We start from the raw sequence: 12,928 nt of genomic DNA, 5'->3' as shown, positions 1-12,928 counted from the left end.
CTACCTCCCATATCTGTGAAGGAGATATAAAAGATCCCTAAAACAACAAAGAACATTTAACACACATCTCCCCTGGGTGGGAAGTATATAGCAGACACCACTAGAGGAAATACTCAGTCCGTGCAGGTTTTAAAAAAGACCAATATAAAATATCGTAGGGGAAATGAGACCACCTAATCCCCATATTCACTTACATTATATTTCTCCTAGCAGAAGGGAACCGTCACACTTACCTGCAAAACACCCAGAATTAAATACTTACCTGGACAATACCTGGAATAAGGAGGAAAGACCCCCATCCTGAAATTTAAACCCACACCCCAATAATATTTAATAGGAAACCAATATATTATTAGTTTGGGAGAACTAGATAAATAATGAAACCCCAAACTAATATTTAGAGTGATTAAATAATCCAATTTGACCAGAGGTCTGAGGAGGTATTTATATGATAATAGCTCAATTTCATTGTCTGTTGGAGGAGATAATTTATAAATCAAGAACACACCCCCACTGGATAATTAATTATTTTATTAATGAACATCAATTTCGTATAATAGTAAAGACACGAATAGTACTGGGAATTACTACCCAGAGGATTGGAAAAGCAACCCGAAATAGCACCAACCATTCCGCGTCACTTATTATAAGGTTTTTCGAGCACACAATTATCACAAATGAATTTTTTTTGGGCACAACACATTCACATTAGGTTTTCTTACCACACAAGCGAATATTGGTCACCAGTCTGGAACACTTATCCGAATTTACAATTTAATAACAATCTTTACTCTTTCAATATTCTCTTTAATCACAAACACAACACAGAGGATAAGAGATCCTCAATGACATGTTAAATACATTAAATAACACCTTACCCCCCTTTTTTTCTTTCTCTTTCTCCCTGTTTCACTTCCCACACAGGTACAGTCACAGCACACATATTTTAATTCTATATCTTTATTTAAGAGAGCAGCAATTAGTAATAATATTTATTTATTGATTTATAAATCTTTTTCTCCGCAATCCTCACAAAAAGCACAGATACACAAAGTCAATAAAGAATTTTATTTTTATTTAAGAGGAAATAGCAATAACGCCAACATTGACATAATGCTAAATACATAAAGACCACCATATATTTTTTATTATTAATTATCCTCTCCTCTTTCTTTTTCTTCCTTGCCTCTGTAGCTCTATGTCAAAAAAAGATACAAGATATGATGTAACCCATATATAACTAAAAGAAAAAGCAACTGTATCTAGCCCAATAGAACCAATAAGAATGGGGTAAAAGCCCGGGACCAGGCATGAAGAATGCACTAACGCATACAGTGGATGTTTTGTGGATAACCCACTAATGAAAAGTAATTGAGCAAAATGAAGATAAACCATCAATCCCTAGGTAGGAATTATAACATTAATTTAAACAGCTGTAATTACAGACTACAATGGTAGCTGGAAGCTGCCATTGTATCATACAGCTTCCGGACACGAGTGGTAACAGGGCTAATATATAAATATGAGGAGCGCTGCCACGCTAAAATCAATATAACATCACAACTATATATGGGAGGATATGCATAAGATCCTATTATACACATGTAAACAAGAGGAGAGCGATTTGTAATATGCATAACATACTTTCTTAGCGTGTTTGTAGACATCGGATAATCTATACAGAGTCCGGGGTTCCAGATTGAATGTAGTACTTCCTCATGCGGCGAATAGAAGCCCAGGATTGGAGGAGAATCGTCATGTGATCACGCACGTGACGTCACGTGCGTCTGATGCGGCGCCAGTATTTCTAAGATGGCGCGCTCAGCTTCAGAGAATGGGCAAAAGCTTAGAAGCGCTATAGGCCAGCCTCACACATGTGACTTTAGAAAGAGATATCATTGGCCCTAACATAGATTGAAGGAAGGGATAAATAGCGTGCCCAGGACAGTTGGCTTTATCCCCTGAGGAAGCTTACAGTGAAACGGTCGTTGGGAGTGGGGGGCAGTTAGATGTTTGGTATCAGTGGCAATGCAGCTTATGTATAATGTGAATTGAAGTACTTGTTTATGCTCAGTAGACAGGAAAGCAAGAGGTGACTATACTCTCTGCACCTCTAATTAAAACCCAGTTCAGGGTTACAAAGGTATTAAGTGGACTCATATCCCTAAGTGATCCCCTAGGGACTGATGCAAAGTAAATGTGAAGTGAATATACACTATTCCTGGAGATATCCACTAGAGGGAGACAAAGACCACAATATATACCTTTCCCTGTCTAAATGTGAAATACTAATAGAGAATCATTCTGTGTGATATTTTGATCTGAGTAATGACTCATAAATAAATTATAAAGTGAACAACAGAATTGATCGGCATCAAACAGTACAAACACATCTTAATATTCTACCAAACGACTGACTGACACCCCCTCTTTTTATTTAAGAACACATTTTCTTTATTCTTTATCACATTCGGTATTTATCAATTTTTTTTGTCTAATCTATAATTCTTTTTCTCTATATATTTCACTGTCACACCTTTTTTTCCTGTTAAATCCACACGAATAAATTTATGGATACAGGATTTGAAATAAAATTTTAATAAAAAACTAATAAAAGGTATGTTTTAAAATCTCAGTTTCCATCCTAAACGGAGTGCATCCCTAGTGCAATACTTTTTCTGTCCCGTCCCCTACATTGTACGTAAATTGCCTGGATAGCACCCTCCGCCGAGTTTTTAAATATATGAACAATAGGCGGTACTACCATCTCATCTCCGAGAATCACCGGAGAATAAATTGAATTGTGTGCGGAATACCCACCTCCTATCCCCCCAAATTCCTCATACTATGAGAATCTGATGCACAAGCGTCTGAGACGATTTTGCGTCGCAGTAATTCTTGCAGACAGGGTACGGCAACCCTGCCCGTGTCAGCTTCAGGGAGATGGGGTTAAAAGGACGCATTTTCCAGTGCTCCATGTTACATAATGGCAAATGCCTCCTTTTCAAGCCCCCACTATCCACGCCAGCCCGAAGCGTGGAGAGCGAACTCGTTACGCGTCCTCCCGACCTGTTCATACCCCCACTATCCACGTCGGCGTGGAGTCGATTTTTTAAAGTGTAGCGAGCCAAAGAGCCCGAAGCGTGGCAAGCGCACGCGGATGACTTCACATATATTCCGTGTCCCCTACGCTCGCCACACTTTATAAAATAACTCCACTCCGATGTGGATAGTGGGGGTATGAAAAGGTTGGGAGGACGCTTCACGCGTCCCCTTGCGGGGCTCGCTGTGCTCGCCACGCTTCGGGCTGGCGTTGATAGCGGGGGTGTTTGACGAACACATTCACACCTGTCATGTCAGGCAGGTTAAAATGGTCAATGGTTCCCACACAATGTAATAAGTGCTGACTGACTACGCTAACTACAGTAGGAGCCATCTCATCTATCTTCTATAGGCCATGGCTATGCTATTGTTCTCAGCTGCAATACAGTACATAGAACAATACAGTAGGGGATTAGCAGAATAATCCAATTACCCTCTTAATCCAATTAAAGGGATAGATGACAGTGGCTCCATCTGTATGTAAGCTCCGGCTGGCCGCGAACGGATGGGAACACGACGCCTGACTGACTACTTGTGTAGTTTCACGGCGGCAGCTTAAGCTATGCTGTTAGCGTAGCCCAACGGCTGCGGCCACAGGAACACTACGCTGATTCTGACAGGGATGCTAACTATGCTGCCCACGGGAACACTACGCTGATTCTGACAGGGACACTACGCCAACTACGTAACTGCCTTCCTGAAACTACACAAGTACCTTATTATGTTTAGTTCGATTTATTAGATTAAATGTTGTTCTTTATTCGTCAATGTGTTTAGCCTTTAAATTTTCTTTTGTAGGTTCAGATATCTCCTCATTATTCTATGTTGTTTTTAACACGTACGTTGCATTTTTGTCTTATGAACCATATTGTATTTGCCCCAATGTCGTTTTTGGGTTATACAAAACATCTGGATATAGGGACTAATGATTAATGACTGATGGCTGTTATCACAGTATCAAAATGGACCAGTGATTGGGCGAAACACATGGGATCGGGGGTAACAGGAGACTTTTATTATTGGGTGAGTTGTACTTGGCATAATATCTCCCCATAAAATGCATCTTCTCCTAATCACAATGCAAATAGGACGCACAAGCAGCTTCAGTTGTTAAAAATTATATTCAAAATGCCTACTTTCTGTGTGGAGTGCCGGACGCGGTCCCGACAGTCGGGATCCAGTCATTTACCCGACGTCGGGATCCCGACTGTCAAAACACTGACAGACAGGTGCCCGACGGCCACCCGCTATTTTCCCTCGTGGGTGTCCACCACGACCCGCATAGAGATAGAATAGATGGCGAGCGCAGTGAGCCACCGTGCCCACAAGGGGCTTTCTTGCGCTCACCATGCTGTCTGAGTCCGGCCAGTCGGGATCCCGACGTCCGGCAAATGACTGTCGGGATCCCGACTGTTGGAACCCTATACCACACCCTTCTGTGTGTACTGTATTTGCATACAGAATGTTATGCTATAGTGTTTTCCTATCAAACACTGTAATATAAACTGGTATGCAGTTTGGAATAAGATGCATTTTACTGAGAACAATAACCTGTAGGGTAAATAACTGATTTTGAGAGATCAAAGCATATTTTGGATTTTTTAAGGTTGCAATTTAATTTTTAAAAAGTGTATTTGTTGCAAATGTGCTGTAATTGTGCACTTCTTATTCACTTACAATATTTGCAAATACAGCTCACTTCACCAAAAAAATAGCTGTGACCGAACTGTTTTGTGTCTGACTCCATTACGTCAGCCAAGTATTTTTGTCATGGGAAAAACATCTGGATCCGACTTTTTTGGTTGATTTGCGGAAATGTCCGGATTTTGTGGAGAAAATCAGACGTTTCACAAAACCGGGCCCATGTGTAATTGTGAGTCCCGGTGGCGGCTTATCAGGGATTAAGCATAATACCCAATAGCAGAGGGTATCGGGTGGAAGCCAGCAATGGTGCTAATAAGGTAGTACCTGGGGAACCTAATAGCAGTTGTGCTTCACCGCTGCAAAAAAGTAAGTCTATACTTTTATCCAGGCCTTAATGGGGGCGGGCGCTGACATCATGTGGCATCAGCCTCCTGCCCCAAGCAGGCATGAATATGCCCGCGTTCGCAGGTGTCTGCCCAATGTTTCTATGGGTGCGCCCACCCTTTTGTAGGCACACCCATAAAATGCTGGGCAGCACACAAAAACCGTCCCCTTCCTGCCCATCATTGAGCTAACTCATTCGATCCTAAGGTTTTAGGCATGAGCGACTATGCGCACGTGCAGCCCCCCCACCATCGGGAATGGGAATGAATTTGATTCTGTTTGACTAGGTCTGAATCTGCGCCTATATTTAATGGTAGTGACCTTGATTGGTACAAATGGCGGAGTCCAAGGGGTTGTGGTTTTTCATTAGTTTTTCTAAGCCCACCTTCACCTGTTTGCCACCATTGTAAAGTGGATAAAAGCTGCTACAGTACCTATATTCATGAACTGGCAGCAATTTATTTTAAAAGCAGTGGTCTAGCGTACAGTATTACTGCTGTGGGCAAAACCCGCTGAAATCAGTGGCTTGGAAAACCCGCCAGTTAGTACATATAGCCTTGTTTTTTCATCGCCTGTTAGGTTGGGTACATACTAGGATGATATCAGGAAGATATGTCTTATTGGAACGACAACTAATCTAGTCTGCACCCTCACTTGTGCGCTCTCGCGGACAACATACAATATTTGATTTTTTTGTGTGTGTGTGTGCTGCATGTTCAATCAAACAATATCGTGTGTGCGGCTATGCATATTAATGACGGACAGAATTAGAAGCTGTTCCGCTGTTCATGAAATGGTGTAATGAGTACCGGCAGTTTGTGATGGTCCGGGGCAAAGAGACATCACCTCAACCATCGGCACAATTGACGTTCATGCCGATGTGTACCGGACAGATTTTAGATTTACGTCTCTTGATGACGTTTTCCAGCACACCTGCAATAGTCTGATTTTTAAAAGGTGGGTTAGTTGGGTGATTTTGGGGCCACAATGTCTGCCAAATAAACCCTCCCCTCTCAATACAAAACAAACTACGTGCTAAATTCATATATACAATTCTCAGTGGAGTCACGCTACTATCAATACAGTAATACTCAGCTGATATATTTGCAGTGGTTCCTGGTACAAAGCCTTACACCAGCAGACAAAATCATAGCTTAAAAACTTGTTCACATGTTATGTGGAACAAAGATTCAATAGTTTGTATTCCAGTCCCACAACTGAGTGGTGAACTGTTAATGCACATGCGCGCGCGCACACACACACACACACACACACACACACACACACACACACACACACACGCAACACACGCACCCGCTGGCCATGTTTCATTTACACTGTCAGTTGTTTTCAATCTTTCCCCTTATTTCCGATTTTCGGATATATGGTTTTTTTTCGCTGTTTTTTCACCACGCATTTGCAGATCCAGAGTGTTGAGAAGCCGAATCTGCATTTGCGGCAACGATCGCTAAAATCATGAATTGGCAGCCAATTTAATGAATGAACAAGGATGTCTGCAATTTCTGGATGAGCGGTTTGATTTTAGATTTTTGTTTGTTTTTGATTTTGTATTTTGTTTTTGTATTTTTTTTTTCTCTAAGAATAAATACATTTTAAGTTGCAAGCACGGCTATTAATTGCATTACGTATTTATTGGCTGATTCACTGTAAATTATGTTTTTTATTATGTAATCTAGTCTGAACTGGAATTAATACACTTGATTTGTTTTTGTTAATTTGCCCATAGAATATTTACCTCAATTAAAGGCACATTGGTAATATGAAATTCCCACCCCATTCTTAAACATTATTGCGAGTAACAAAATGTGTATTATGCTAATATATCCAATAAGAAATCCTAAAATAAAATGAAATACCCTGTTCACTGAAATGCTACCAAAAAAGGCTCCTGCCAGGTTCATCAGAAGATTGCCAAAAAAGCAACAAAACAAAGCACTGTTGAAAGTAAAGATCTCTATATCACAGATGCAAAACATGTAACAAATAGTTTTGAGTGTTAAATATATATGAAAGTTATTAAAGCATTCCTAAGTCACATTATAGAGAAATTGCATACAACATGTTGACATTTAAACTTTTAATGATAGCAGACATAACATTCTGTAATGTTAAGGGGCTTCAAGTGAATTACTGGTCTTCGGTTGTTCTTGTTGGCCCTCAATTTTTATTTCCTCTGGGCCTATGTTAAGCCCTGTACACACGGGCCGATTTAGCCCATTATCGCTGGCTAAATGGCCGCTGAGCGTCCATATTGCCAGTGTTTTGTGTTGTGGGAGATAAATCGCTAGAAGCGCGTTCCCGCAGCAAGCCCTAAAGGTGCCCGTACACTGTACAATTACTGGGTGCGATGAGCTGCGCGCTCCCATCACACACACAGCTCAAAAAGTACATGCTGCGGCGGAGGGGAAGCCGCTACAGCGTATCTGACTGATGAAGCTGCCGCCGCTGGTCCCCCTCATGGACCTGCTGCTGCAGGTCTCCCTGCTTTGGCTGCCGCTTCCGGTCCCTCTGATGGAACCGCCGCAGTTCCCCTGCTCCAGAGGGAAGGAAGGGGACCTATGGCAGCTGCTCCGTCAGCGGGACCAGCAGTGGCAGCAACATCAGCGGGATCAGCGGCAGCTTCATCAGCGACGGCTGGCCCATAGGGGATGTTAAAATAAGAAATACAAGAAAAAAATTCGCTGAACAGAGGTGACTTAACGTATAGGGTTAACTAGATGTTTTATACATTAGGGGGAAAAGGGTTCTCACTTCTCCAAGTTATGGCAGGAAAAGTGGGAAACGAAAAATAAAAAACATTAAAGCAATGTTAATCCATCTGCCCCAAAATGAGACAGAATTGGTTGCAATTTTCAGCCAAAATTGCTGGTCGTTGATGAAAGTGGTATACTGAGCATTATATTGCTGAGAAATATTAAGCCCAAATTGCTCCGTGACAATTTTGCACCGCGTGCCCACACACCTTTAGGTTTTTTTATTTCTTAATTATGCAACAAAATTGATGCATTAAAAAAAAAAAAAAATATATATATATATATATATATATATATATATATATATATATATATATATATATATATATATATATATATATATATATATATATATATATATATATATATATATATATATATATATATAATATTGTGTAAGGGCCAGTATTCATGGAATATATCTGGGCCCTGGGAAATTATAATACCTTTTTTTTGGAGGGGATAAAAAGAGGGGAATGAACAAAGGAAGCTTCATTTTGTACTATCTCTTGGTGCTCAGAATGTGTTACCTTGCTTGTACTAATCGCATAATGTATCAAGCACCACATTTTTGGTTTCAGTACATCACGCCACTTACCGCAGGCATTGTGGCATTAATAACGCTGGTATGCATGTACAAATGTGACTTAAATTACGAAGGACCGCTCTTCGAATACAAGGTGCCTTTTGTGGTGTGGGGGCTTCCATGTGTATGACGTAGGACCCCTACTTCTCATCTGCAAGCTGTGGGGGACACAGAGGGATCCTATTGGATTTCTCTTAGGGAGAAATAGGAATAAAAGCCTCTGTGCTTCTGATGAGTAATGCCAGCTATAGCGTTTCCTATTGGATACAAGCTCCTGAAAGTTTACTTTATGAAACTATGGAGAATGCATTGTGAATTTAGAACATTTCGTCCTTAATTTGATGTATAGGAAGATGTCTTTAAATTCTTATCATTGGCTAACGTGGTTCTGTCATCTATTACTGGGAAAGCGGTCTATGCGTGCGGGTCCATCTTTGACGGTAGGAGGGGAGAGGAGCGGAAATTAGAGCTTTGGCATGATTGTTTAGTGTTTGGAAACCAAAAATACTAGAATAGGAGAGAAGACAGAAGTCGGGATCAGTTTGTCAGTATTTACTACCCCCTTTGAAAAGGCTATATGTGTTTGGGGTGAGTTTTGGGCTTTCCTACAAGAGGTGTACAATAATGCCAAGAACATTGTATAAAGCAGGTCTATTTTGAGAAAACGAATATCGTCTTTTACCGGTCAGGATCTCATGACTAATTAATAAATTATTTCTGGTGATTAGGTTTAGGGAGGTGGGAGGTCTGTTAAGCCAGGTCTTTGCCATGGACCCTTGCAAGGGGCTTTGGGCTTATTCGTGGCCGGCATGCAGGTCAAAGTTCTGAGTTCCGTACCTAGTATGCCAAGCTAATAATGGGAACCAAAACAGGAGAATCTATATATTAAGTTGAAGTGTGTGCGTGCGTGTCTGTCACATTGCGGAGACACCGTGGCACAGAGTCGGCAACAAGGTACCTCTTGACCCGGTGGTGTGCACATTGAAGTTTTTGGGAAATTTCACTTAGAAATTTTAAAAACACCAAGGTTAATTTTGCCTTGATTAAAGAGATGACGAATGAACAAGACCACATCTGATTTAATTGCTTTCATTGAGTGTGAATGCAAACACATTCTAACACTATGGAGGAGGCTTTCAACAATTAGGAATAATTTGGGATTTACATTATTATTATTATTATTATAATTTTATTTATAAGGCGCCACAAGTGTGTCACAGCGCCGTACAAAGGAACAGTACAGGGAAACAAAACTTGGCATAACATTGAATAAATAACAAAAATAGAGTACAAATAAAGAGCGCCACCGTACAATACACATTACAGCTTAAATATAAGTAGTGAGGACTCAATCAACATACAACTAGAGGCTTGAGGCCAATGATAGAGAGGAGTATGCAGACGAAGATGGTTACTGAGTGTTTGAGTATAGGAGAGCTGTGAGTGAAATGTGAAGAGAAGTGGGCTTTGACAACAGGAGGGAAGAGGGCCCTGCTCAGAGGAGCTTACAATCTAGTAATATACATATACCACAGAACACACACACACACACACATAGTATGCACACAAAGCATACTACACACACACATATACACATAGCACACCTCACTCACGCATTGGACACACCCAAAGTAGTCAATAAAGTTTGTAGAAGCAAGGACCAGGTAAGTGTCCAGAGAAGTGGGCTTTGACAACAGGAGGGAAGAGGGCCCTGCTAGGAGGAGCTTACAATCTAGTAATATACATATACCACAGAACATACACACACACACATAGTATGCACACAAAGCATACTACACACACACATATACACATAGCACACCTCACTCACGCATTGGACACACCCAAAGTAGTCAATAAAGTTTGTAGAAGCAAGGACCAGGTAAGTGTCCAGAGAAGTGGGCTTTGACAACAGGAGGGAAGAGGGCCCTGCTAGGAGGAGCTTACAATCTAGTAATATACATATACCACAGAACATACACACACACACACACATAGTATGCACACAAAGCATACTACACACACACATATACACATAGCACACCTCACTCACGCATTGGACACACCCAAAGTAGTCAATAAAGTTTGTAGAAGCAAGGACCAGGTAAGTGTCCAGTAGAGTGATTTGATTGGGTTTATCCATGCCATTGGAAAGCTGCCCAAATTTCTTGAACATTTTTGTAAGAATTGGATATGTTGGTCAAAGCTGGTTGTTGTAGCAAGTAGGTCATAAACAAACAAGGACAGTATGACCTCCTCAGCACCTTATCATCATTCTAGTGGGTCTAGCCAACTCTTCCATGTATAATAGGTCAATAAGTGGAGACAATGGCATGTCTGTCTGGTGGAGTTGACATGAGTTGACTCGAATTCCTGCCAAAATGATTATCTGTAAAATGAGGAATTTCGTCATTTTCCTGGAAAGTTCAGATCTTGTGTGTATTGGGTTGCATAGACAGAACACTATATTCAGGCTGTACATATGAAAATTATGCCAGGTCTCGGTAGGAGGAACAAAATACGAACCAAGGCGCTCATCTGTACTGTCTTCTCTAATTAGATATAGTAATGGCGTCTGGAAGTATTTTTACAGCATAGAGTACCCAGCCCCATGTTCCCTGCTAGGAATTTATAATCCTCCCCATCTGATGCGTTCTGTTGGCAGTAAAAACAAACCTATGCTCTGAAATCTAGTACACAAGGGAAAGAACAGTGGTCACTGTGAACCCCGCCTGGTAAATAGGTTTGAAGTGACTGGCCATAGATTTGAGTTGTGTCAATATGTAAAAGGTAAATCGGTACAGTATTTAGACCACAGTTAGGGGTAACCTACCATCTTTAGAAAACCGTGTTCTACTATCTTCCAATGACTGCCCAGGACAAAATAGTTGAATGATCATCTAGAACAGGGGTGGGGAACCTGCGGCCCCCATAGCTTGTCTGAGTGGCCCGCCAACCCGCCCGGTGACTTTGCCAGGAGTCAAGTACAGGGCACTTCGCGCGAGAGGTCGGTAGTTCTCGTGAGATTCCTCTTAATCAACAGCAGCCGGAGACTGTCAGTCCTATTCAGCGGCAGCCGCCGGAGTGTGGGACGGCTGCAGCAGGACAATTTGTAGGAAAATGTTGTACATATGGCCCCCCAAGGATTTTTTTCCCCATACAAACGTCCCTTGGCACAAAAAGGTTCCCTACCCTAGATCTAGAAGCATTAGGGTATTGAAAGTTTAATAAACCACTTTCTATGATGCAGTACTGCGGCAGCAAGCCTCAGTCACTTTGTGGTCACCGTCACCTGTCGGAATGATGAATCTTCACTTGTCAATGCTCTCTGAAAAGTCTCAGATCTCCATAAGTACTTGAAGCCCCTAACAGCATTTCTCCTCCTATTCTGTTGGTCAGTGCAGAAGAGGATGGCGGCCACATCAAAATAATTCCTCTTAAGGGGGAATGGATCAGTTGAAATGCATTCTGAATTAAGACATATGTACATTGTGCACATAAATAAAATAAAATGGTATTAAGCCTTTATATAATCTATTTACAAGTTATAATATACACCAAAAGAGGTAAAATATTTACAGGAAATACAAACCTGGAAACTGAATAGTAAAAAATGTGATTACTTAATTTAACTTTAGGGTAGAACCACAAATGGTCTCAGGTTATAGGTAAAGAATATAATAAAGGTAAATCTGTATTAAATACCAATGGGGCAGATGTATTAAGCTTTGCGAAGAGATAAACTTGAGATAAATTGGAAAGAGATAACGCACCAGCCAATCAACTTCCAACTGTCATGTTTCAAACACAGCTGATTGGCTGGTGCGTTATCTCTTTCCAATTTATCTCCACTTTATCTCAAGTTTATCTCTTCGCCAGGCTTAATACATCTGCCCCAATGTATGTAACCGCTCTTTATTCCACGTGTGTAACCATAAATTTAGGTCCCCTGAAAAGTCCAATGACTTGAAAATATATCGATAGTTCAATAAGGTATTACGATGTTTAATAGATAATCCAAGACACAGGACCACTTGGGAAGTACAGAATATGGCGGGCCTTCAAAGCAATTTCCCCATACACACCCATTCATTGTCTCTCCAAATGCTTCCATTCGGTGAATGGCTGCCAGCACTCTGATTGGTGGATAGCTACAGCCATACACCAATCAGAATGCTGACAGTCATTTACTGTCTGGCTGCATGCTAGGATGCTGCCTCAATGCTCTGATTGTGTTAAAACCATCCACCCCTGCTCACAGCCCCTAGAATTGTGCGGCCCTGGACAGCTGACTAGTGTGCCTATACATTAAGATACATATGTCAAATCTAGATAAATTATATTTAGAACTAGCTGACCCGCCCGGCGTTGCCCGGGACAACCTTGTCTTTTTTTTTTTTTATTGCTGTAAAATGTTGTCTTATGCTGCATTTATGGC

General features: G+C 41.1%; 1 protein-coding gene across 4 annotated transcripts in view; it reads left to right on the top strand.

Moving 5' to 3' along the window:
* The window catches only part of ARHGEF12 (Rho guanine nucleotide exchange factor 12), a 180,959-nt gene that overhangs the window by 44,128 nt on the left and 123,903 nt on the right, over positions 1-12,928 (top strand). The window contains exon 1 of one of the 4 annotated variants that reach the window (XM_083163062.1): positions 1,230-1,405. The exons of the other annotated variants lie outside the window; for them this stretch is intronic. Coding sequence (XP_083019188.1) covers positions 1,381-1,405 — 25 coding nt within the window. The 5' untranslated portion in view covers positions 1,230-1,380. Of the gene's footprint in view, positions 1-1,229; positions 1,406-12,928 lie in introns of those variants that run through there. 4 annotated transcript variants of the gene reach the window in all.

Source organism: Crinia signifera, chromosome 19, assembly GCF_055691185.1.
Source record: "Crinia signifera chromosome 19, ASM5569118v1, whole genome shotgun sequence".
Lineage (NCBI taxonomy): Eukaryota > Metazoa > Chordata > Amphibia > Anura > Myobatrachidae > Crinia > Crinia signifera.
Note: the sequence above shows the minus strand (reverse complement) of the source record. Positions and strands in the feature narration are given on the sequence as shown.